The sequence below is a fragment of the Azolla caroliniana genome, unplaced genomic scaffold, assembly GCF_043228905.1.
Source record: "Azolla caroliniana isolate FFs.n. ecotype wild unplaced genomic scaffold, voAzoCaro1.0.p SCAF_7, whole genome shotgun sequence".
NCBI lineage: Eukaryota > Viridiplantae > Streptophyta > Polypodiopsida > Salviniales > Salviniaceae > Azolla > Azolla caroliniana.
The window spans coordinates 9,997,508-10,024,444 of record NW_028230442.1 but is presented as its reverse complement, the minus strand read 5'-3'; the positions used below and the strand labels follow the sequence as shown (position 1 = coordinate 10,024,444).

Genomic DNA, 26,937 nt, shown 5'->3' with positions numbered 1-26,937 from the left:
ATAAAGCACAAGAGCACACAGAGCAGACAAAGCACATAGAGCACGAAGCACCAAATTGTCATCTCCCCCTAAGCATCGACAACGTGAACCATGTCTTCAAAGAAAATCGAGCGTCAAGACTCCAGGTAAGCGCTTGACAATCTGAACATTTTTGTAAATATGTTTTAGCACTCAAGAACTCGATACGGCGTATCGAGTTCCTGTATAAAGTTCGTATTTCAAACAAGAACTTGATACGCCGTATCGAGTTCCTGTGCAAACACGAACTTGTAATAGGAGCTCGATACGCCATATCCAGTTCCTGTATGAAACACAAACTTTAAACAGGAACTCGATACGTCGTATCGAGTTCCTATCACAAGTTCGTGTTTTGCATAGGAACTCGATACGTCGTATCGAGTTCCTATGTAAAGTATGTGTTTTATACATGAACTCCATACCCTGTATCGAATTCCTGTTTAAATTTTGTGATTTATACATGATTTCGATACGCCGTATCGAGTTATTGTATAAAACACAAAATTTAAACAGGAATATTGTGTCTTCGAGGGAACAATTTAGTATATGTGTGAAAAGATACCAAATTTTATGTCCAATTTAGACTTTTTTAGTGACATTTGCTATATTTTGTAACAACTAGCGGCCTTACTTAAAAAGGTTTTATGACCTATAATAGCTTAAAATAATAGAAAATAACCCACGAATTACCTTTATGATACCAAATTTAAGTCTATCGTATGAAAATTCTCTACAATATGGATATGGAATCAATATAAGTCATACCTACCCTTCAATATGATACATATCCTTGTATAGTTATTAAGATATATAATTTTCAAAGTTGAATAGCCCTTACTAGAATTAATTTCCGAATAAAGGACTATCATGTTCACTCAAAGTATGATTGATATTTATAGTTTACCACAAATCGCCTGCTAGTTTTTGTCTTCATCTACTTATGTATATTTTATATACAACCTTAATCTAGGCAACCACCTAACTTATATTTTTGCATGACCCGTCTTAAATAGGTCGTTTGAGAACTTGTCGGACCAACCTGTGAAGAAGATAAAGCTCCGGATTCAGGGCTCTCCAATTGAGACCCAAAAACTAATAGTTCCTCAGAACATGAAGAGAGGAAAAAAGCTTCTCTTCAACAAGGAGACAAAATCTCAACCATCCGATGATGTCAGCCAAAAGAAAATGTTAGCAACAACTGGTGGTGACGACCTTCCTGGTTGTGATCTAACGGACAAGGAATGTTGTATGCAATATGTCGACTCCAAGAAAAAAGTCGTGTTGTATACATCAAAGAAGAAGGGTGACGGTCAGCTTGAAAATGAAACTGCATTTATGTATGGTCGTATTTTATGATTTGACTATGAAGATTCAGATTCAGCCAACATTCTTGTAATGATAGAGTGGTCGAAGGGGGTACATAAAGTGTAACTTTCTAAAGATCGACTAGTAAAGGAATCTTGTGGGCCAGAATCTTTTAAAAAAGATCTAGAAAGCTCACAAAACCTTATTGTCACCTTGAGGCCTTATATACAAGGCCATGTATCTCTAAGGGAGCCCTTTCCCTCCCCAGTGAAGGCCCCAGAAAGGGCATCTAAAGTGCAATCAAGACCAGCAAAAAAGAAGACCACTAAAATGTCGGACTCCAACTCATCAAGCTCAAACGAAGATGAGGACACTAGGGGCACACCAGGAGCTGAGTTGGCATCAGGTGTGTTGTCATCCGAGCAGAATAAGATACGGAGAGAGTTAATGCAACGTAAACTGGTGAGAAAAGGGCAAGTGTTTAATTTGCCTATAACACACATCCATCGGCCCCCTGTAGATGAAAAAACATAACGAAGACCACTTGAGATCAGAGAGCCACACCGAATGCATGTTCAAAATCTCAAGAAAAAAATGAAAATTAATCCACATGCTACTGTTGTACCTTTTATTGTTATGGTGGATCCCGAAGAATGTGAAACCACTGAAGAATTCGACATAAGAAAGCATGATCAATACAATTACTTTGTAATTGGTGGATGGCATTCAATGGAGGCACGTCGGCAACTTGTGAGAGAACATCCAACAACTTTCTTCTTCAAGTATGCCGAGTGCAAAATTTATGTGGGCTCACAACTGAAGAGGCAAAGATGTTGGCATGGGACCACAATAACGATAATGACTATAGGCAGAAAATGTCATCGATTGAGCATATAAGGTTCTTCCACCACGAGTACTTGGACGTCAAACAAAAGTTCGGTGTGAAGCTACATCCAGGCCTACGACATCAATGCTTGCATGAAGTCGGAATTGTGGTGGATGATAATGTTAAGTCCGATGGTCTTCAGAAATATGAGTCCTGGTTTCAACTTGCCTTTAGAGATGGAGAAGTATGGGACCTACAAGATCAAATCTTCTCAATGTGGGAGAATAAGGAGGTCAAGGGTCAACGACAAAAGAAATGTACGGTAGACCCTCAACTAGAATTAAAGTCACAAGCGGCCAAGAAAATTGATTTGACAATTGAAGAAACATCTAACGACAGGAAGTTGTCTCTGTGGACAGTGATGCAAGGTATTAAGGACGAGCAGTTTCTTGTGTCTGTTTTGTCAAGGGTTATGGTGAAAGATTTAAGCCTTGAAGAAATGGTCACTGAGTTCAATAAGTAAGTCTTTCAAATTGTGATATTGAATTCAATATGATGCAATTCAAAGTTCTAATCTCGTTTTCTAATTTCACAGTCATAAGGTGTACACGAAGATCCAAGAAGTTATGATGAAACAACTTGGATGTATAACTTGGGAACAAGTGACCGAGGATTATCCTCTAACGTCTTCATATAAGGCGTTATCCGAGTATTTTATTGCATTCAAGGATTGGGTTATTATTGGTGTTTTTTCATTAAGCTTTCCTCATATGTAGAGGTTGTGTAATAATACTTGATGTCTTATTGCTTCTATTAGAAACCGTGTCGTGGCAAGAAAAAAGGAGAAGTTAACGATATACACGATTTCCCAACATCCTTCCTTGCACATCTCGAGAGAGCCAAAAAAGAAAAGGATCGTCGCTTAGTTAAGGCATACGAAATTGAGGAAGATGGCTCCTTCAAAAAATTTAGCCACAAAAAGGATATTATGAGAGATCTTTACTACAACGTGGTTTGCGGCGATGTCATTGACATGATCCAAAAATTGCCAAAGAAGGAATATACACTAATGATTGCTGATATTGCTTACAGATTTCGAATGGTAGGATCATCATACGACGATGAACCGTTTAGGTTTAAACATTTAGAGAAGATGTTCAAGGATTTTGCTGAGCTAACGACTGCATCCTTGTGGAGAATACTTGTCTTTCATAGTATGAACCAAGGGTACTCAGTAGCTCAAGCTTTGAGATCTCATTGCCATGGCATCGAGAACCATGCATGGTAAGGATTATTTATATGTCTCATTCACTATATTGTCTTTCTTAAGATTGTTCAATCTATTCTTAACTCGATGTAATATTTGTTATAGGATAAAAACCAATGTCAATAGAGGGCCAACCTTTCGGTTCGTAAATGCCATTGAATACATTACGGTTGGCTACTTCGATGAAATTAAGAAACAAAGAATCAAGGAGCATTCTAATGAAGTGGGAGATTCAAATCTGCTGGTATATCCAACAGTAACACGGAAATTATGACATGTCACCACGACAGAACGAGGACTTGTCAACCCATACCAAAAACCTCAACGACTTATGATGCGCTTGATCGAGATGTTTTCTGTAGAAGGAGATTGGATATTAGACCTTTTTTCTGGCACAGGTATTCCTCGAACTAGGTTAACGATCTTGAGATAACCAATACTAAATCTTTTTTGTTTGAAAACTAATTCTTCTTGTTACTTTCTTCACTAGGACAACGTTTGCATGTGTATTGAAGCTCTTTAGAAACACAGTTGCATTGGAGACGGACGTGGAGCAAGTTATATTTATAAACATGAGGATTAAGGCTTTGTGGGAGGGCCCAGACCAGGACGAGGAGGTTGGTGCAAAGAACCTCGCTGATACCGAAAGGTTTCAACCTACTTCGCGAGAGCATATTCCTTTGTTAGCCAGGGAACCGGGGGAGCTAATAGAGCTTGATGATGAGCTTATAGAAGATATTTCGTTGGCTCCGCTAATAGAGGAAGACAATGCACGTATAGTCGAAGAGACTTCTATATAGGATGAAGAAGAAAATAACATTGACGATTTGCTTGCTATGTAATAGACTCTTTTGTTCACGAAATGTATTATTTGGAATTCACATTATTAATACAAATTTTGGGTTTTACTTGGTGTATTCTATTCTTTATAATCTTCTATATGTTTCAATTTTATTTCTATATACTTGGTCAGTAGACTTATGACATTGGTTTCACTGCATGCATTGCTGACTACCCATACTGTCCATGTTGTTATTATGGATCTTTGTCTTCTATTGTTAAAACTATTATGTTTCTCTTCCATTGCTGCTCTAATTGTGTAGTGTGTTGATAATGGTTCCACTAGCGTTATCCGCATGTTTTTATACGCTTGTAGTTCCACTAGCGTTATCATTCGAAGTTTGATCCAGTGTGAATCACCTAAGGAATAGATTAGATCAATTTTAAATACAAGTATGAAAGCCTTAATAGGTTTGTTATTTCCACCACATTATCCTATAGTTCACTATCTTACATTGTCCACAATTATATACATATGGTTTGATCCCATACGAACAAACTGAGGAATAGATTAGATCAACTTTAAATACAAGTATTAAATACTTTAATAAGTTAGTTCTTCCAATCACATTATCCTAAAGTTCACTATCCTACATTCTCCACAATTATATACATGCGAGTATGGGTCAAAGTATAAATTATAACTCATTTTATTAGTATGGTTACAAGTACACCTCATATTATTGTAAAACTTACCAAATTAATATAAGTCTTTAACTTAGTGTTTCCCATGTCGCACATTAGTGAGATATTGAGCCATAGTTGAACTTTATTATACCTACATTAACTTATCAACACATCCAAACTTATTTGAATTTCTAATGATCTCCACTCGTAGACCTATCATGTATTTTTATATTTGCAAATTCTAATTAAATTGTGGAACATGTGATACTAGTGCATCCAATTTTTGTAGAGAGGGTATATTTGGAAATTTTCAAGAATATTCTACAAGTGGAATGTGCGATCCTTCCACTTGTGAACGCGAACGTGTTCTCTGTAAATGAGGCCTTTTGCAACGCCAATGTATCATGACATTGGACAAATGTGGAGGCTCATGCTCACACATTATACTACACATGTTCTTTGCGGAACGGGGAAATCGTACACATCGATACACGTTAGAGCCCATACCATTATCTACCATTCGAACCATTGCTTCCATGGGACTTAGCTCACATGCATTGCGATGTGAGACAGGGCATTGGGGCACTAGTGATGAGAGTGGTCGGCTATGCACACTTTGCCCTAAACAAGTTCACGAGTTTGAGTATCACACTTTGATGCAATGCTCTGCCTTTGATCATATTCGACCATGCTTTCCACATCTCTTCGACCGAGCACAATCCTTGCATGAATTCCTCTCACAACCACAATATGCACTCTTGATTGTAACATTCATTGGTAGAGTTCTTAAACATCGAGAGTCACTACTCACTTTCACACGTATCACGTGAAATGTAATATTTTTGGTCTCATAGGTCATATTTGACCTCCGAAGACGATAATATAATCTCTCTCTCTCTCTCTCTCTCTCTCTCTCTCTCTCTCTCTCTACACACACACACACACATAGTTCTTCCACTGCACAGAATCCATCTGATTCTTTACATGGTATCAGAGCGTGTGGCTGCTGGATCGAAGCTTATCGCCTCTACGTGTGTTGTGCCCGACTCCATGTTTGACAAGAACCGATTGATCGTCGTAGCAGCAATCTACACAGTTCACATCAAGAAGAAGAAGAAGAAGAAGCTCAACATGAACACACACATGGGAAGCACTCTCCCTACCGAAAAGCTCAATAAAAACAACTTTGCATCTTGGGAGTACAAGATGCACAGAGGGACATATCAATCAACAACTACACCTTGAAGATCAAGGAACTATGTGATGCCCTCAGGTCGACCAATGTTAGCATTGACGGCAATGAAATGGTGTAGATTTGCTTCGGAGGCTTAGCACCTCGGTTCTAGCCCATTCGGTTGATAGCCCTCTCGAGGGATAATCCTCTCTCCTTCGATCTCCAGTCAATGTTGCTGGTTGAGGAGAATCATGTTCAAACAAGAAGCAATGCACAAGAAGGACAAATGCTCTATTCTAACTTCGATGAAGGAACATGAGAAGGTTGGGGAAGAAGAGGCCTATTTGGCCAAGGTGGACACAACCAAGAGCAACCCCGAGAACACAACTTCTATTACCGACAAGATGGCTCGAACGCGCGAGGCGGAGCTCCCGGAAGAAGGGGGACCAATCAGGTCGGTCCCAACCGTCAAAACAATCCCGCTCAGTGCGGATACTGTGGTAAATTCAGCCACTATAATGCAAAGTGTCGGAAGAAGAAGAGTGAGTCGGCCTCCACAAGCCGACAACTCACAAACTACGCCTCCAACTCCAACTACGACAATCATGGAAGAATGTTTGTGATGAGGCACAGAGCGCACTCGATGACAGCCTCAAACCCAACCAACACCTCCAAACCAGAAGATGTATGCTTTGTCGACTCATGCGCATCCAACCAAATGACATCCCACGAGGATTGGTTGAAGGAGCTACATAAGCCTGAATGACCCGGCTATGTGGAAACGAGGGATGACACAGTTCACCCCATTCAACATATCATCAATGTCCCATTTTAGGGAAGAAGGCAAGCAAACATACATCAAGAACGGTTTGCATGTTCCTACAATAACAGAGAACCTGGTCTTAGTTGGCCAAATAGTCGAACAGGGCATGCAAGTTTGCGTCAAAGATGGAGGATGCTTCATCGAAAAAGAAGGCCAACTCATCTCTAGGGGTCGGAGAGAAGGTCGAATGTTCATCCTCGACTCTCACGAGATGAACTCGGCAATGTATGCCAAGGGCCAACGAGCCGACGCTAACATAGAACTGTGGCACAAGGAATGCAGTCGAAAGGAGTTGTCACCGGACTCCCGACCTTCACCGAAAAGGAAATTGAAGGCATGTGCGAAGCTTGTCAATTCGGCAAATAGCACCGACAACCATTTCCAGAGGAAAGGAACACAAGCAAAGGGATCCTGGATGTAATACATTCAGATGTATGGGGACCAGCCCAGACGGCAACATTCGGTGGTTGTCGATACTACGTAACATTCATCGACAACTTCTCTAGACATACCTGGATCTACCCCATGCGGCAGAAGACTAAAGTGTTCGGACACTTCCAAAGGTTCAAAAATGAAGTCGAAAAGGCAACCGGTCGACATTTCTGATGACTTCGATCAGATGGCAGTAAGGAGTACTTCTCTAACGCCTTTACTACATACCTTCGACAAGAAGGAATTTGGCTGGAGTTTACTTGCCGGCACACACCTTAGTAGAACGGAGTAGCCGAACGCAAGAATTGGCACATACTCGAGGTGGCAAGGGCAATGATGAACGAGGAATATCTACAAAAATCATATTGGGCTGAAGAGGCGAATACGGTCGTTTATCTGATGAATCGTTGCACAACATCAGGAGTGCACGAAGTTACCCCCTGCCAAAAGTTCTATGGGAAGAAACCGGACTATCTCATGTGAGGATATTCAATTCAATTGCATATGTACATATTCCCGACATGAAGCGGGAAAAGCTCGATCTCAAGTCGGAGAAATGTATACTCGTAGGGTACTCACTCGAGAAAAAAGGGTATAAGTGCTTCAACCCTTCCACCAAGAAGGTACAATTGAGTAGGGATGTAGTATTCCATGAATCAGCATCGTGGTATGCAGTCGAATCAGTCCCATCCGACACAATCGAAACCGAGTTCAACACAGATGTGGAGGAGGATGATCAACTGAGGTTCACATCAGAGGAAAGTCCAATCTCAACCAGGTTGAGTGGACCACAAGAGCCTCCAAGTGACCAAAGCACGTCGCGGTTGAGTCGAAAACATGACAAAGGAAATGCCAAAATGCCCGAGTACGAAGATTCAATTAGAAATGAATCGACTCACTAACCCAACAGTGAGTTCGGTAGATTGGATGTACCCATCATGAGGACACTGGGAGAACCACATTGATCCACCCGAGGAAGGAACATAGTCAGCCGATTTGGCTACAACGACTACATGGCATATCATTATGCATTCATGATGAAGGTGTCGACAATTTGAGAACTAGAAAACTATTCCAAAGCCGTGAAGGACCCTAGATGGGTTGAAGCGATGAATGAGGAGATGCAAGCACTCTCCAAGAACGAGACATGGGATCTCATCCCTTCTTCAAACCACCAGAAGGCAATTGGATGAAGGTGGATTTTCAAGGTAAAGCACAACACCGATGACACTGTCCATTGGTACAACGCCCGGCTTGTGGCAAAGGGGTACGCACAGACGCACGGTGTCGACTAGGAAAAGACATTTGCCCCTGTGGCAAAGATGACTACAATTCAAACCATCATCACGCTTGCAGCAGCAAAAGGGTGGCACCTCCACCAAATGGACATAAAGAACACCTTTCTACAAGGTGAGTTAAATGAAGAGGTGTACATGGTGCAACCACCTGGATTCGTGTCGACTGCGCATCCGATTGGTGTCTGCCGACTCAAAAAGCCTTTCTACGGCCTAAAGCAGGCACCTAGAGCATGGCATTCGACGATAACGCAATATCTTCATCCAATCAGCTTCAACATGTCCAAGTCCGACAACTCTTTGTTCATCCAGAGGACAAGTATTTATTATCATTTATGTGGATGACTTGGTCATAGGAGGAGAGTATTTAGCAGATATTAAGCACATCAAGAAGCTCCTCTCTAGCCGATTCGAAATGACCGATATGAAAGAGCTCCATTACTTTCTAGGAATAGAAGTAATTCGGACTCTAGACGACATCATGCTTTCTCAAAAGCACTATATCCTCAATCTTCTTTACAAGTTTGGGATGACACAATGTAAGCCCATCACTATTCCTCTCGATCAAAATCTAAAGCTAGATGCCGACTCAAGCACTAGAGAGTGTGAGCCGATGCACTATCGTCAACTAGTCGGAAGCCTCATCTACCTCACAATTACCCGAACTGACCTGAGTTACCTGGTTTACCTTCTTAGCCAGTTCATGCAAACTCCGCAAGACATCCATCTCGACTATGTTAAGCGAGTGCTAAGGTATGTGAGTGCAACCATGGATTTCGGCATCCTTCACAAAATGGCCACACCGATACGACTCGAAATATATACCAATGCCGACTGGGCCGGTTGTGGCGCCATATCGTGGAGTAGTAAGAAACAAATGGCAGTCGTACTATCGAGCACCAAAGTTGAATACAGGGACGTGGTCGTAGCCGCATGCGAAGCTGTTTGGCTCAAGAGAATCTTGAAAGATCTGGGCCTTCCCATCAAGGATCTAATTCTCCTCTACTACGACAACATGAGCGGTATTAACCTCACTTGAAACCTAGTCTTCCATGCTCGGACTAAGCACATCAAAGTGCACTATCACTTCATCCAAGAGCGTATTCAGGACTGGGATGTCAACCTGCAACACATCAGCACAAACCTACAGACGGCCAACATCTTCACCAAGGCCCTGGGAGTCGACAAGTTGCGGCAGTTCACAATGGACTTGGGTCTTTCGACCATCGACCAGACGAGCTTGAGGGGGAGTAAGAATCCGGAGTCGGAGTCGACTCAAAACCAAACCGAAGACCAGTCTGAACAAACCATCCGATGACTGGAAGTTGTGTTTGAAGGGGTGTGTTGAGAATCAAACTCAACATCCCGTGAGTGGGAACACACTCTAGGATACTCGAGTGTGTGAACACCCCAGCTCCTTGCATAATAACTAGTGTGTCATAGAAGTTAATGTTCTATGACACATATTCTTTAGAAAGTTAAGACACGACCTCTTTCCCAAGAGGCGGCACTAGTAAGAGAACTTAGAGAGAAGGTGACTACATAAGCGCCTTCTCCCTCTCTTGGTATGTAGTTGGTTATTCTTGTTTTCTTAGTAATACAGTTTTTTTTATTTTCTAGAATCGTGACCTCTCTCTCTCTCTCTCTCTCTCTCTCTCTCTATCTCTCTACAAACACACACACATACAGAGTTCTTCTGTTGCACAGAATCCATCAGATTCTTTACAGGGACACCATGAATGTTTGTTAATATTATCATGGTATATGTTGGTCTTGTTGATGAAGGAAAGTTATCCTTTGAGGCAATGCATGAAGAATGCGACTTTGCTTTGACAATCTAACTCTACAATTGCATGCTTGAATAAATACATTCAAGCAAAGAAAGAAACATGGACAATCATTCCTGTACAAGGAAAGAATGGAAATTCCTTCTCATGTAATGCACTTTTCTTATTCTTGGTTTCCTTCTTTGACATGGTTGATGTTCCAAGAATAATACATTTTCAACGACAACCTTTAAAGAGTCTAAGGATCTACTTTAATGTCAATTTATAATTGATCTTTCTATAATCTCTTTAACTTAGGCTACACAACAAATTTGAAAGTTGTGTAGTTAATGCACATATATGTGTACAATATATATAGCCCTATTTTTGAAGAATTTAATTAAATTCTCTTAGATGATACTTACTATTGCAATTTCATACACAAAAATAGATACCTCCCCATCCTCATCCATGTATTCAATCCTACCATTATGGTGTCTATGATCCATGCAACGCTCTTTTGAAAAGGTTGTAATACCTTGGAACCCTTCTTTGTTCTTTTGAATGAACAATTTAACGTAAGAAGGGGGAGAAACAATGGTCAGGTGGTGGTGCTTGTGACATGTTGTTCATAATGTATTACTATGTTTATTTGATCTTCCTCTGAAATCTTGAAGCCTATGTTATCTTATTCAAAATGTATGAGTATGTTACAAAAGGTTGTCGTGAAGTTACGCACGTGCATCTAAAATCTGAGTAAGACCACTAGGGACTTGAACCAAAAAGGATGGGTGATTTGAAGGTTCGCTAGAGTCAAAAGGTCGCTAGACTTGAAAGCTCCGCAAAATCGATGGATCGTCCGGGTGGGTGGGGCGAGATTGGATCGACAATAAACATGGCCAGGATGCCTTGGTCAAGGGAATGGTAGAGAGGAAGTGGACTTCGAGAATGAAGGGCTATACTCGGGAGAAGCGAACGACGCCATGACTCGTATACTAAAGATGAAATCAATTTTGTTTCTCATGCACCTTTGCATATGGGGTACTATCAATTATACCCTTCAATAGTTTGCATGATAAGGTTTGGGACTCCCTTTAATAGTTTGTGTGGGTCATCTTTAATTTCTTCCTCTTATTAATGTTTAGCTTGACAAAAACCACCAGTAAATGTGATATCAAGAGAATACGTTGTATAACCCCAATGTAATGCCACATGCAAAAAGGCTTGTTGATATGCTCCAATTCAGCTAATGTTATAGTTGTTAAACAAAGGCCCAAGAGATCAAAATTTCTTTTGCTTTAGAGGTCCATATGTTGAGGAAGTGTTACCATTTATGCATAGTAATTCAATACAAAATGGGGTGGTTTGGGAGACCATTAGTTCCATAACATTGTGGGTTTTGTGGACTAGTAGATGTCAAAGGATATTTCAGCAAATTCAATGGAATGTTGTGGATGTAGTCAAGGAGATTTGGTTGACCTTGGTGCATACACTAAAAGGAGAGTATGACGCTATCAAGGGTGATTCAGATGTAGTCCTTCGAAAGAAAAAGGTTTTTAAGAAGACATGGGAAAGGATGAATGTATTTTACATGGTTAATTCTTGTATACGTTGGAGGTATCAAACACCTCTCTGGGTATTTCCTCCACTGATATGAGACATGGGGATATGTTAGATGTTATTGGTACTTAGGAGTTATGTATGTTAATGGCTCTATGAGTCGTTGAAAAGAAAGAAATAATTGAGATTTTGTGCAATCTCATTTGAGACTTATTTTCTGGTTTAGTGATATCAAAAGAAATTATGGCATCGTGGCGTATCTGGAATTCTACCCTTTGAGCACTAGGAAAAGAATAAGAATTGAAATCTGAAAACGAGATTTGGAACATGATCTTGTAATCACTAAAATGCTAAATGATATGTATGCAGAATCCCATTTCTTCTTATGAGATGGATGGAGTCATTGAAATAGGTGGAGGGGGATACTCTTATGTATGCATTCGAAAGAAGTCTGTTTCTTTCTATGTGATGGATGGTGTCATGAAGCACGGTTGATGTGCAGACAACATGTGGAAGGTTATTAGCTACATATAAACTGTTTGAAGGGCTAAGATCCCTTAAAGTGGGTGTTGATCACATGGTTGTACATGATGGCATGTTCATACATGATGGAATCATGAATCGAGGCATACAAAATAACCTCTATACCATATATGATAAGCTACAAGGATGTGGCTTTATCATACGAAAGAGTGTTACCTTCACTTGTATAGGATCCAAATTCCATACGAACGATATTAATGTTAGCATCGTCTTCAATCAAAAAGTTCTACTTAAAGCTTACAACCTTAGCATTGTCACGTAGCATACATAAAAGAGTTCAAACATATGATAAGCTACAAGGATGTTTGGTCCATCATTCTACATTTTCATTCAAGCTTGAGGAGATTCTAAATGCCGCTCATATATAAACAAGTCAATAATCTTCAACTTAAAGATAATATGATAGTGTTGTTACTTTGCCCATATATTAAAGGTGTGACCATCCCAACAAACTCTCTCTCTCGCCTATTTGGCATTTCCGTATGACCTTGTCAGTACATGAAAGAGTTCAAACATATGATAAGCTACAAGGATGTTTGGTTTTTCATTCAAGATTGAGGAGATTCTAAATGTCGCTCATATATAAACAAGTCAATAATCTTCAACTTAGATAATATGACAATGTTGTTACTTGCCCATATATCAAAGGTTTGACCATCCCAACAAACTCTCTCACCTATTTGGCATTTCCATATGATCTCGTTGGTTTGTTAATATCAATTAAAAGGTAGATTCACTCAAGTAGGGCACATGATTCAGCCACAAAATGAAAATTATTTTCATAGATCATACAAAGAACCAAATTGATGATAGATATAAAAACTGATCAAAATGCAAAGACACATACAAAAGATGAACAGGAGGAAAAGGTAAGAAGATAAGACGATTCCTAATATGATCAACATTCAAAAAGGTTGAGCTTGATCCAATATCCTTTTCCCTTCACAAACTTTGTGATTTTCCACCTTCTGCATTAAATTTCTTTAGGTAAAACGCTTACAAGAAAATGAACCCTTTCTGTCTTTAGTAAAACATAGCTAACAAGTGACACTCTTCCAAAGGTTTCTTACTCTAAAATAAACAAACACATCTCCTTTTTAATTAGGGTTTAGGGTTTATGAAGAATAATCATCATAAGTGGGTTAGTCTCTACTACAAACTATACAGTGTTTATATGAGCTTTTTTATATCAATAACGTCTAGAAAAATCACTGAGTTGTTACTGAGACTAGTTTGCTCATTCCAACCAAAAATTTAACAATTCAACATGAAAAGGAGAAGAAAAATATAATAACCATGATGCGAAATAGGTGCAAATCACCTTGGATAGACTGTAACATCATTGTTAGCAATCTGCCGGGTAAAAACTTTCATAACAATTCCCCCAAGATCCTTCCATTAAGGAGGCTCTTTGCTGAGTGCATACTTTCAAAATTGTAGCTTTTATACTAGAATTTTCATACCCAGGCAAATCACTTCTTGGTAGTCATAGAAAAAAGAATAATTTTCCATCACAAACAATGAATAACCCAAGGCAATTTCACTTCCTAAAATCTTTTTTATGCAAATTACTCCTTCAGTCAAGCCTCATTGCTTCCTTGGTTGCACCTTGAGAAATCCAACTTACCACATCCTCTGCTTTGGCCACTAGCTTTTTAGGACCTTCGTCTTCTGAATTCACGAAGGGAGACCCAAGCTCTTGAAGCGTTTTGCTCAACACTTGCTTTAGAAACTTGTTGTCTCTAGGAATATGAAGTGTAAACTCATCACCAGTAATTATTATTACTTTCGAACCATCATGCGCCTCCAATTCATTTCTTGATATAGATTCTCCCACAGCATTGAGCCATTCAAATAAAGCAGTTTTGGCTGCTCCAACTGAGAGATTAGTTACATCAATAATCCATTCAGTCTCATTAAACTGAGGTTGAGTATATCCAGCATATATCTCTCGTGCCATACCCAATATTTTTCTCACCAAGCCCTTCTGACCCTTCTTCCACAAACAGTTCATGCATGCATTATAAACAATCGCAGTGTCTTCAAGCCTGTCTACATCTTTCCATTTCTCAAGGAACGAAATTACTTCGCCTGTCATCATCTGTTGGTTTTCGCACTTGCTTAAGAAAATTGATGTTAGAAATTTGCAAACTTCTAGATTGCTTTTCTCTACCACTTTTGCTAGAGGAGTTGAGTTGTTTTCAAGAATACTAAAAGATTCAATTAGGGAACCCTGTGCGGATGCAACCAATGGTATATCTTTATTCTCGATTTCTTGCAGTAGAGCAGCAGCTTGTTGATACCAATTACCTTCAGTATACAGAACTAATGCTGCCCCATATGCAACCTCAGTCATCTCAAATGGAGCTTTCTTCATGAAATTGTATATCTGTGCAACACTTCAATCAGATAAGCACAAGAAATACTAAACCCTATATTTTTATAAGATTCCCAAAATGGTTCTCGTATTTTTCAAATTTCCAAAAATATTCCTCATTATTTGACATTGTTAAAATACTTGCCCCTCCATACCTCTCTCCCTTTTTCTCATTATTTTATCTTTCCTTCAAATCTTGCTAAATGTGCTACTTTACTAGATGCCCCACTGCCAAATGTGGGGGTTGAATGCTCAACTTCCTGGTCTCCACCAAACACCATTACAACAAGCTGGGCAATCTCTCTCTCTCTCTCTCTCTCTCTCTCTCTCTCTCTCTCTCTCTCTCTCTCTCTCTCTCTCTCTCTCTCTCTCTCTCTCTCTCTAATTTATTGAGAAAATTGTAGGGAGGAATGCTTTTGGAATTTTAAAAGATACAAAAGGTAGTTTGAGAATTCTATGACACGTTTGGTGTGCTCTGAGAGGTATTTCTCCACAAACTTCCAGTCAGAAACAAATGATATAGTGTTACTGTACCTTATGCCCATCTCTTGTAAAGTTGCGCTTTGTATAACACCGAATCATCGTGATACATGTATGCAGATTGGGTTGAACTCTTTGTTTCACCATTCTTTTGTAAAGCTCTTCTGCTTTATCAAACTTTTCTACAAGAGCCATAGCAGAGATAATGGAGCTGTAACTAACAGTTGTTGTCTTGTACCCATTCTTACGAATACTTTCAAATGTTTCAAGCGCCTCCTCATGAAGTCGTTGCTTTCCATACCCATCCACGAGCATATTCAAAGACAGTGGTGTTGGTCTGATGCCTAACTGTGGAAATAAAAAAAAGGCATTTTTATAAAGTAAATGAACAAGAGCTGGGTATGACCATTCTAAAGAGAATAAAGAAAGAATGATATATTAACATCTTCTAACAGGCCAGAGTGGTCTACGAGACTGAGTGGGTGACATCACCTCTTAAAATAATCTCATCTTTGAGAAGCAAAACCAAAATTAATGTTCAGAGATTAGATGAACTGAAACTTTTTCCTTTAAAAGATCTCCAACATGAGTCAATTGAATATGGAGGAGGCCTCCAAAGTGAGGGAAGCGCGTTCAGTGTCAGGTGATAATGGCCTTTATTTGTTGACAGCAATGGAGATGGAACTACGAAGATAGATGTAGCCGATGTGCACGACAAATTACTATTGCCTGACCTTTTGGTTATAGACTATTTCAAATGATGTGGTCAAAACTCTACCTGTACAGACCTTGATTGACTTGTAGCATGAGTGATGAAGCTAAAGGAAGTTACAATGAGCTATTGTAGTTTTACTGTTGTTCTTTAACAACTTCTCTCTATGTCTCTTGGGTTCTCACAAGAACAATCCCAACCATCATAGGTATTTGTATACCATTACCTGTCGGACTGGGAACGTCTATTGAATGCAGCAGAGTTTATAGTCATTTGGGTTGTTCTTTTGTGGACATCATGGAAGCATCTGGATTTGATCTTCTTTATCTGTCTATGATAGTCTAAGCGTGACTGGGTACAAGGGAGATGTGATACTGAGGGATCTAAGCCATGTGCTTGAAACCACTTTCTGACCTGCAAGTACCATGGCCACTCTTGAATGACTCAGCGAGCTGTTTAAAAGCTTTGACACCTTACACAAGATGCTAACTGCTGCTGATTCTCTCCAAAGAAAGTGGCTGATTAGGCTATGATAACGAGAGAAAAAACAAATTTTCAACTGTAATAGAAATCCCAAGGATGAGATAGGCAGCATGTTAAGGAAAACAATAAAACTACACCTAACTGTAAAGTATAGTTACCATGAAGACATCTTGAACAATCATAGATAGCACTTCTATGTCAATACACTTCAAAGCCATATAATATATTTGGGTTCCATATATATTGTAATCTAACATCATCTCTCAGGTAACAAAATAATCAATTTCCTGCTTTACCAAAATATAAAATAGAATATATATTATGTAAAGTCACTGATGCTACGCGTTTTCACAGTATACATTGCAAGACTGTAAAAAATTGCTCTGTTCTAACTACTACTAACTGTGCAAACGAATATTCAACCTCATCTATTTGTCTTTGAACAACGTTAAAGTACTATTTATTTGCCAGCCTATATGCACATTTCATTTACCTCTTCAAACTTCAAGAATGTCTCTTTAGCTTTAGTCATTATGCCTGCTTTGCAGTAAGCATGAATCAAATAATCATAGACACCAGCATTTGGTTCAATGTTCCACTCAGACATCCGTTCTATAAGTTCGAGGATCCGTTCATAATTGCCTCTCCTCCCATGAAGTTGCATAACCTTCAATACATCCTGAACAAGAACATAGAATATCATGTCAAAAACAGAAGAATTCAAGATAACACAGTATGACCATGAATAACATGGACTAGAGGTGATTCACTAGCCAATGAGAACATTATGAAATTCTAAAACCTGGCTTACATTATCTCTTTGAGGTGGATTTAACTAAAATTAGGTTTCATCACAATCCTGCATAAAGTTTGTATCCATGAGCCGGAAAAGGGTATCTATGTTATGATGGTATCATGTGTAGCACCACTAGAAGTATTTCAACCTCAAAATGTCACACTGAAACATCTCACTGTCAACGAAAGGCTTAGTGAAATGCTGTATAAAACATGCATACAGAAAGAGGACTTTGTCATAGAAGTTACTTGAATGAAAGTAGTACATACAGATGTAAATGCCTTCCTACCAAGCTATTAGTGACAGATATATCATCCTCTTCTGCAAACAACTGACCCTTGTAGAGCTTACGAGATCCAGAAATCATGAAATCTTGAACCCTTCCTATTAGACCTCAACAAGCATATCTATAAAAGAATCAGCAAATTCCGAGATCCACATAAAGACTGGTTACAGATTATTTCCACCCTCTGAATATTCTCTTTTAAGGTTCCCAATATCCCACAACTTCATAGATGCAGAGTATTCAGTGACTTCAAAGACTGACTTTGTGCCTAGCGAGAGCCACGGAGATTTGCAGAGCATGCTCCTTGTAACTTTACAGGAGATTGAGAAGAAAATATTACAAAGAAATCCAAATCATGATATCCTTTTATGAGGTGGAGATCCTGAATATAACATAATGTATAGATACCAATGTGAGACTAAGATGCCAACTCTCCTGGATTTTATGTATCACAACTCCTCAGAGCCTTGTTGAGTACCAAGCTTTTCATACTTCAGTTTCAGCTCAATGAACTTCCCTTTCTGTATGGATGAGTTGTTACACATCAGGATTGGGGATGTAATAGGCTTTCTGGACATATGGAAAGTGAGAAATGATGAAATATACAAAATCTTCTATTAGGGATCAAGTTTTATTAGTAATCCAATGGATTTTACTTTACTGAGAATAATATTCTGGGGTTCTAAAGGAACCAGCAAATGGTCTACAGTTCATCAGGGCCTTCAATTCAACCATTACTTAATAACTCACATGAGAAAAGAATCAGTGAGCATGCCTTCAAAATTGGAGTGTGACCAGAAACTAGCATTGATTCAAGGGTCTCTTCCACACCTTCAGTGTCTCTGGCTTCCCAATGAGCTGTCAGCAAGTTTCGGAAGATAGCCACGCTAACTTGTACACCTTTTTCTATCAACTGCTTTATGATCTGCTTAGGTAGATCTAAATCAGCATTCTTTTGGTTCATTTGAACATGAGCAACCTGTGAGATCAAACAAAAACGCAAACCATATTTAATTTTTGCTTCAAAAAATGAAACTTTCTCATCGCATGAAAAATTAAATGATATTTTGCTACAGATAATTTCTATGATCTAAATATTAAAATTGATGATGTAGATGTCCTCATTTACAAAATGCAACCACAACAACAACCAAATTAGAATGGATCAAGTGTTGCTTCATTAAGGAAGCAACAGTAGGGTGGAGATATAGAAACACAAGATGTTGCATCTAAATGCAAATTTGGTCTCATGTGCACAATGAACCAGAACATAGGGGATTTTCAGTCAATGACTAGTATTATTTCAATCATTGACTAGTATCCAATGGCTTTGGGACCTACCTAAACAAAGGTACTCAAGGATGGGACTTATGTCATCAAAAAACTTACTAAACATGGAGACATTTATTGTCGGTATGCTGAAACCCAACTATAGTTGAATCACATGGCATAAACATAAATGCACTGCCCCCTCTCCAATATATCTTGGATTGTCCCCATCTAAACAACACCAAAGTGGAAAAGAACAGAGTGATCTGAACAGATATTATCAAGTTAGAAAACAAAATAAAATGGATATAGTCCCACAATTTCTCTTAGTAGGAAGATGACGCACTATAAGACACATTTTCCATACATCCGAGGATGGATTCATCATCAGGCCCTCTTATATGGACATACATCTGTCTTACGTGCCGCGTAATGTGATAGGGCAGCTGAGGACTTCTCATCAGTTAGAGATTGAGGTAGGCAGATATGCACGAATACCTTGAGAAGAAAGAATTTGCCAATTGTGTCATCAGGGAATCTGAAGAAAACTATGTTTGCCATTGCACTGTTTTGTATGAAATAAGCGGGAGAAACCATTGCCTCTTTCAGCAGATTTGGCCCACTACATAAGGTAATGGAAAATGAGAACCAATGGTGCTTGGGATTTTTCTTGCTAGAACTGAAGAGTCACAAAGAGAAGTTGAAAGACAACATAGCACACAAGCTCATCAACAAAAAACAATCACAGCTTTCTTTAGCCCCATCACTCCTACTTATGCTACAAGTCAATCAAGAGCTATACAAATGGGATCCCAACTAGGACATTGCAACGGGGTTACAATAGATCAGGTGATACCAATTTGTCATGCACATAGGCCACGGCCACGAGGACCACAATCTCACCACCCTTGTCATCAACAGATAAAGCCCATTATCTTCTGCCATTGCAGGTGCTTCCCTCGCTTCAGAGACCTCTCCATTCTGGATCGACTATGCTAGAGAGCTTTCGAAGACAATAAGCACAATGTATCTAACTTGACAATCTTACATGTATAGATGACAAGATTCTTTAGTCACGTCTTAATTCTATTTCAATTTACTTTTTTACTTAGTTACATTTATTTTGGTTTGTTCTCATAGATGAGGCAACATTTTAAGATGTACTCTCGTGTTTGATCTTGTAGGCCATTTTTCACTCTAAAAAGACATTAGTATATCTTTCTTTCTTCTTTCTTTTAAAGTGGCTTCCCAAAACCTTTTCCTACATCAGCATTGGCACATACACCAAATATGCATTGTCACATCAATCATTCTACGTGTAAACGTGCATCCACGTGTTCACAAATATTGTTCAACTAATTTTGTGTCTCATTGGAAATGTGATACATCTTTCAATACAATAAACGTAAAGAGGGATGTTTGAGGGAGCAGCTATTGAGGGATGATGTTCAGCAAACAGGACTGTAGCAGTGATGAGAGTAGAGACACACAGATTTTTGGTGTACCCAACCACCTTGATTGGGACACAAGAAAAAAGGTTATTATATTAGTTAACCTTAAAAAACAAAAGAGGTGTGTTCACATTACAAAAGGAGGTTTCCTGTCCAGGTGAACAATGTGATCATATGTACGAATAATTACCTCACTTGTGAACTACGGGCCTTTACACCTAACATACAATACATCAATATCTTTCTTCAGTAGTGGACAAGTGTTTTGAATAAGAAGAGATTGGTCCCATGTATGATTCCATCAATGTCCAAATGTCTTAGGAGATGACATACTATAGCCAAAAATACAATTTCTTTGATGATGGTTCAGCTTATTTCTATGTCAATGCATATTACTTTTTTACGTTTTCCATAGCAACTCTTAAGATATATGCTTCTCTCATCGGCGCCCTTATTTCGAGTAAACATTATAGCAATTATCATGTTCTTGCTGTGGTTGAAAAGATATTGATGAGATATTTTTTGAGAATTTCTTCCTTGCTTTCTCTAAGATATTAACAACATACATGTGACACACCTACATATATAAATATAAACGCATAGAATAATGAGCCACATGAAATGAAAAGAAGACTCAAATACCTTGGGCTTCAGAATCCCTTCAATAATATATGGATATCTGCTACTATGCATTTGAAAAAATATGCAATTTACGAAAAATCAAACCTTAGTTCTACTTGTTTGACACTTTGGTGACACCATTGTTTCTTTATTGGGCTGAGGTATTGGAGCAGTAGCATCCGTAACTCCAATTGGAATGAGTTTGCAACTTCCTCCCAACAACTCTTCAATTCAGACAAGATGACATTGCATGCTCTGCATGGATTGGAAATAGGCCAATGGTCCCAAGACCATATTGCCACAACAGACAAGCCTCCAAATCAGCATGTTGTCAGTATAATTTTCCGCATGAATAAATCACCGCGTGTGACAAATGTATAGGCTCATGTTTTAACATTAAATTACATACGATGCAACCAAACTGCAAACACGTCTTCTTTTTTGAGCGAGCAAACTATATTCACCATAAATGATAGAGCTCTTCCCTTTGTCCAACACCCATATTTTTTCTTCCAAACATCTTAACTCGCAATTCTCTTGGATGTGGAACAGGGAATTGGGTCATTGGTGAGGAGACTGATCAATTATGTATATTTTTTCTCCAAACAAGCTCACAAGACTAAGCACCACACTCTACTACAATGCTCCGCCTTCAATCACATTCAAGCTTGCCTTCCCGACATTTCAAAGCAGACTCTCCCTTGCACACATTTCCTTCAGTCACAATGTGCACTCTAAACTCCAACATTTGATACTAAAATTCTTGAACATCAACAATCATTTTCCAGCTCCAAAGACATTTTGTGAAGCAATTTTGACCTCCAAGGCTGATTATAAAATCTCTCTCACTAGATTCCTAGGTAATTACGTAACCATAGATAATTAGATTCTTTAAGTGCTTAGATAACTAGATTCTTTTGTACCCAATATTTAGTCATACTTATTTTGGTTCATTCCCAAATGTAAGTGCATGGAATGAAAAAAATGGTAAGCCAGTTCATGGACAAGTTGGCTTTCGAAAACACCATAGCACCATCAATCACCTTGTCACCCTTCAAGTATAAATAGTCGCTTGGGAGGTAATGGTTTGTATTGTTACTAAGTAGACTTCAAGAAAGCTTTTGATATGGTACCTCATGCTCATCTTTGGAGACTTATGGAAGAACTCGGGGTGCCAAGTGAATATATGCTTGCAATTGCCCAAATCTATGAGAAGATTATACATTGTGTGCATATGGGAGATAAATTTAGATTTTCTTTTAATAGCACTACTAGTGGTAAGCAAGGATGGCCCCTCTCACCATTTATTTGTTCTCCACATTCATGATTCAGAACAAATTATTGCCAAGTTTGTAAAGGGCGAAGGTCGTGAAGAATTTGTCATTGGGAATGTGGTCATCATGCTTTTGTTGTATGTAGATGATGTGGGTTACAATTAAGTGTCAATTGCTCTAAAGCAAATATTATGCTTGTGAAGAGCCAAGATAAGGATAAACCTTGCATTATGTACAATAATGAGCCACTTGAAAATATGGAAAGCTTTAAATATCTTGGCCTTATAGTAACTTCAAATCATAAATGGAATGAATGTGCTACCCACCACCTAGAGATGGGAAAGAGAGCATATTATGCCTTTGAGAACACATGCAATATTGGAGAAGTAAGTGTTGGGCCCTGAACAAATACCTTTTCGACACTTTGGTGACACCGGTGCTTCTTCTCTACGGAGTGGAAGTATGAGGCGGCAGTATCCCTAAGTCCACTTGGAAAGAGTTTGAAAATGTCCAAAAGCATTTTCTTACAATGTTTATCCAAGTCAAGAAACAAATGCCCATACACCCTCCTACTTCTTGAGATGGTATCACTTCCCATCGACATCATGGTTATGGAAAGGGTTGTCGAATAAATGCTTAAGGTTCCAAAAAGTCCCCACATTGACTTCCAAGACTCACATGGGAAATAAGCAAAACAATCCAAAAAACAAATAAAAGCAAAATTGTGTTCCAATTGGATGCAAGATATGGAAAAATGGTTTGGAAGATGGGATGCAACACACTTGCTTCATGATGCATCAATAGATTCCTCTATGAATGAGGCCTTTTTGCAACGCCAATGAATCATGACATGGGAAAAATGTGGAGGCTCACGCTTCACACATCATACTACATATGTTGCACCTGACTATAAAATCATGTTGTTCACCGGGGGAAACCACACACATCATTGTTTGTCATCCTAACAAGTGGATCCTTATAACTTAGCTCACACTCACTAAGATATGAGACATGGGTTGGGGCATTAGTGATGGAGTAGTCGACTAAAGACGTTCCGGAGTCTGAGTATCACATTTTGATACAATGCTCTACCGTTGATCACATCTAACTATGCTTTCCACACATCTTCGACCAAACCCAATCCAATTTGGTCCCATAGGTTAAAATTGGCCTCGTGGATCATAAAAACTCCTATTGGATCATAAAAAATCTATGCTATTCTATTCTACAACTGAGAAAAGAAACATAAAATCCATATTTCTTTTAGTCCCATAGGTTAAAATTGACCTCCTTGTGGATCATAAAAACTCCTATTGGATCATAAAAAATCTATTCTATTTTATTCTACAACTGAGAAAATTAAACATAAAATCCATATTTCTTTTGGTCCCATAGGTTAAAATTGGCCTCCTTGTGGATAATAAAAACTCCTATTGGTTCATAAAAAATCTATTCAGTTTTACTCTACAACTGAGAAAATTAAATATAAAATCCATACTTCATGCATGATGCATGTACGTATAAAGGCACACCTCTCTCTCTCTCCTGCTAATGCTGAGAATTAAACATAAAATCCACATATACATGCATACACACAAGCACAAAGGAGTAGCATACATATGTATAATAATCTAAACGAAACACACACACACAAGAACATAGACATAATAATCTAAGTGAAACACACATGCATACACACATACTATGAAGTAAACATAGTAAAGAAAGGCAGAAAACGTGATAAGTAAAGGAATTGAAAAATCTGAAGAGTTTATGCAACTAACCTTTTCATAAAGAAATTGTCGAGGCTCAATTCCTTCCTTCTTCATCTCGTTTAAAATTTGAGCTGCCTCAAACGTCCGACCAGAATCAGCATAAGCATCCAACAGAGTATAGTAGAATCTATCATCACGTTCTACTCCTGACTCTTTCATCACAAATAGTAATTTATCCACTTCTTCGAACTTCTTGTTTCTCAGAAGAGCTTTTAGGAGTGTTCTTTGAAGCTTCAGGTTCAAAGAATCCTTATTGTACACATAGTCTGGAGAAGATTCCAATTCTGATTCTGATTCTGGTGCCGTTGTTGATTCTGCTTTTGTCTGAGAATTTTGTGACTCTTCTTCATCCTCGTCTTCTTTTGCTGCCAGAAGCTTCGTTTCCTGAACAACCTTATCTGGAAACGATTCCAAGTTATTTTCAACATTCATTTCCGTCGCCTCTCGTTCTTCTATGGTCCCACTTCTTTGTCGGGTACGAATCAAATCCGAAACGTTAACTTTCTCTCGAAATATTTCGAGCAATTTCCACGATAGGGTCCAGTCTGAATCACCGAAACGGGAAACGATAGCGTTCCACTCGGGAAAGGACAGCGTTTCTCGCCATGGTTCGAGAGAGGAAGCCACGTCCGCACCATGGCTAGACAGCTCAGAGACGAGTCCTGAGAGGTGGGAGAGGTGAGGCGGAAGCCGAATAGAGAAGCTATGGCGATCTTCAGGAACCACAGCCTCTTCGTCCAGACCGACTGCTTCTGATTCTGATTCGACTGTTGTACTAGTGGTAGCGGAACAAGGCGTGAGTTTCTTTGCCCTTTCATGATTCTTTATTGGTCTAGGATGATGAGGAAATCCAACATTAAATATTGCAGAGGAGGAGATGAGGTGCGGTTTCCGCAGAGACGCGAAGAAGAAGAAGAAAGAGGAAGAAGAAGAAGTAATGGATTGAGGTGAATATTGTCTGTGTTTTCTGCACAGAGAAGACGAAGAAGAAGAAGAGGAGACGTTTGTGAAGAAGCTTGCCATGGCCAGTCACGAATGGATAGAGAGAGAGAGAGAGAGAGAAGTTCTCGAGTGAGGAACTTTACTTTTACTAACGACAATTTGAGAGAGGAACTTGGTGCATTAACTAACGATTGAATGTTGGGTTGGATTGGCTTGGCTTGGCTTGGCTTGGTTTGGTTTGGTTTGGTTTGGTTTGGTTTGGTTTGGTTTGGTTTGGGTCGAGTTCAAGTTTTGTACCCAAAAGCATGGTATGTCGTAAATGCAGAGCATCATCATATCGAAGTGTGATACCCTCTTGGATTCCCGAAAACTTGCCTACGCCAAAATGTGCATACTCGACTAGTCTCGTCACCCATCTCCCATTGAGAATGATCCTTGAACTTTACCCAAGGAACATGTCGAAATATACTCTAATCAATTCAACTATAACACGTAACGTATTCATAGCCAACAATACCTTGTTATCAATACAGCAGTCCAACCAACACCGAAGTAGATCCCAAGAAACTTCTAACAAGGGAATCAAGATCTTAGCTAAGTTGTTGGGTTTTGCGAGAGATAATGACGATGCCTTATTTTGTGTACATATCTATCAATGCAGTCCCGAGTGTTGTGGGTTTTGCTAATAAACCTTGCCTTTTGATCTCACCATGTATTTCTTCTCCATTCTCAATTGATCCTATGCTAGCACAACCTTTCAAATGCAAGAATATGTAACCACGTTCAGAGAATGACTATTGTCTTGCATTTCCTGACACAAATCAAAGTTTTTATGGTGGGGTTATCCAACAATCCATGTGCCTATATCTTTCTACGTTGAAAACTTCATGTCGCAACAATGCTTCTCTATAGAAAGCTCCATGTTTAATCATCTATCGTCATATCAAAACCATATTTGCCCCTGGAAGTTCCATAGCATCTTTCCCCATGGGGAAAGATGTATTATGCAACCATCCTTCACAATGAAACACTTAGTAACATTGCCATATTTCTCCATAAAAAGCTTTATCTCATGATTATCCATCCAAAGATTCATGTCATCTTTGTTTGTTGAGGTTGCATGTCAAATACATCTTTCTTCATTGGAAACTCCATGCTCGAACTCTCCTTTTCTACGATGTTGTAAACAATGGCTTTTCCTTTGAGATTTCCATGGTTTTCATGTCCATACATATGCTCTTTTGCATCACCTTTCTCAAGAATATCCCAAAAAATGGCATTTGAAATGGAAGTGAAGGTTATAGCATCCATGCAAATACTATCATCCTTCATCTCTTCAAAACATCACAATGATTCATGAAATTGCCATTGTTGGACATACTCTCCCAATTTATGAAGACTAAGATACTAGATGGTGGAAAGGAAGTTTTTCAAACATATGTCTTGCCTCAACAAATAGACCACATCTCATATATGTGGTCACCGAGACCGCTCAAACAATCACATTACTTTCATGTTACCCCTTCTTACCTATCTAACATGTATTTCAACAAATTGTGGAAGATAACCATCTTGGTCTTATTGATGATAATTGATTTCAAAGATACGTCTTCCCTCAACAACTAGACCACATCTCATATATGTAGTCATGGAGACAATTCAAACAATCACATTACTTTCATGTTACCCCTTCTTACCTATCTAACATGTATTTCAACAATTTGTGGAAGATAACCATTTTGGTCTTATAGATGATTTTTTATTTCAAAACAACAATAGTAATCTCTTTCTCCCTTTAAAAAATTTCATTCGATTCCTTTTTACATGTGGATGTGTCGGAGTTGTTATTGAGTATGACGAAAAATCATGTGGGTTCACTTGCATAGGTTCGAATCCTACCATTCGTGAATATGTGTGTACAATGCCCATTTGTTTCCTTTACAACCCCAATGTACCTTCGGTCACATCCATTAATTTTCATCTTGTTAATGCATT

General features: G+C 38.8%; 1 protein-coding gene across 1 annotated transcript; it reads right to left on the bottom strand.

Annotated features, from left to right (window-relative positions):
* Nucleotides 1-13,674: 13,674 nt before the first annotated feature.
* Nucleotides 13,675-25,041, bottom strand: LOC147861946 (uncharacterized). Its single transcript, XM_087322237.1, has 5 exons — nucleotides 24,010-25,041; nucleotides 18,386-18,589; nucleotides 17,022-17,207; nucleotides 15,388-15,681; nucleotides 13,675-14,865 (listed from the first exon to the last, which is right to left on the bottom strand). The coding sequence occupies exons 1-5, from the start codon at nucleotides 25,021-25,023 to the stop codon at nucleotides 14,053-14,055; spliced, it is 2,511 nt and encodes an 836-aa protein (XP_087178363.1). The 5' UTR covers nucleotides 25,024-25,041; the 3' UTR covers nucleotides 13,675-14,052.
* Between the last annotated feature and the right edge of the window lie 1,896 nt (nucleotides 25,042-26,937).